General features: G+C 66.9%; 1 protein-coding gene across 1 annotated transcript in view; it reads left to right on the forward strand.

Annotated features, from left to right (window-relative positions):
- NACC1 (nucleus accumbens associated 1) overlaps nt 1-1,161 on the forward strand; it is an 11,809-nt gene that overhangs the window by 8,033 nt on the left and 2,615 nt on the right. The window contains 3 exon segments of the mRNA XM_006161040.3: nt 3-186; nt 333-506; nt 995-1,137. Of these exon segments, the coding sequence (XP_006161102.1) occupies nt 3-186; nt 333-506; nt 995-1,137 (501 nt within the window).

Raw genomic sequence — 1,161 nt, forward strand, 5'->3', positions numbered from 1 at the left:
GTGGGCCCAGCACGTCGGAGCGGACCAGCCCGGGCACCTCCAGCGCCTACACCAGCGACAGCCCCGGCTCCTACCACAACGAGGAGGACGAGGAGGAGGACGCGGGCGAGGAGGGTACAGACGAGCAGTACCGGCAGATCTGCAATATGTACACCATGTACAGCATGATGAACGTCGGGCCCACGGGTGAGGCCCTGTCTCTTAGACCCGCCCCCAAGACCTAGCCTGGCCCCGCCCCACCGCCAGGCCCCGCCTGGGCCTGCCCAGCCACAGGCTCAACCCCAGCGTGGCCCGCCCAGACTCCCAACCGCTGCCCTGTTTTCTCCCCACAGCTGAGAAGGTGGAGGCCCTCCCCGAACAGGCGGCTCCCGAGTCCCGGAATCGCATCCGAGTGCGACAGGAGCTGGCATCCCTCCCGGCCGAGCTCATCAACCAGATCGGGAACCGCTGCCACCCCAAGCTCTACGACGAGGGTGACCCCTCTGAGAAGCTGGAGCTGGTGACAGGTAGGCCAGCCATACCTCATTTCCGGATCCTTTCCCACCCCAGGCTTCCAGCCCACCCGGGCTGAAGGAGCAGCATGCTGGGTCCAGGAGCGGTCCGTAGCCCTGAACACCTCGGTTTCCCGGTCTATTCAGTGGCACAGATAGCAGGTGCCTGGCAGGGTAGCCACAGCAGACACCCCGGGGGATGTCCTCGGTGGCGGCCATTGTTAGGCCGCTGGGGGAGGATGAGCTGCCCCCGGGGTGGCTGGCGAGCAAACATCCAGTGTCCTTGGGGACCCCCAGTCCCTGGGGGGTGGGCAGATCACGTGGTCACACTGCAAGTGCACTGCGTATAGTGAGGTCGCCCAACTGTCGCAGGTCCCTGGGGCACCCAGAGCCCAGCTGGGGAGTTCTGCAGAAGGTCTGAAAAGTGGGTCAGCCCAGGTCCTCCCCCAAGGGGGACCAGATGGACCGGGGGCACCCTGGCCATCCCCACCTTCCCTCACCAGGCACCAACGTGTACATCACGAGGGCGCAGCTCATGAACTGCCACGTGAGTGCGGGCACGCGGCACAAGGTCCTGCTGCGGCGGCTTCTGGCCTCCTTCTTTGACCGGTGAGGCCGGGCGCAGCCCCGGGGGAGGGGGAGCAGGCCGCCCCACGCCCCTTAGCGCCGC

The sequence above is a fragment of the Tupaia chinensis genome, unplaced genomic scaffold (genome assembly GCF_000334495.1).
Source record: "Tupaia chinensis unplaced genomic scaffold, TupChi_1.0 Scaffold138060_1, whole genome shotgun sequence".
NCBI classification, from domain to species: Eukaryota; Metazoa; Chordata; class Mammalia; order Scandentia; family Tupaiidae; genus Tupaia; species Tupaia belangeri.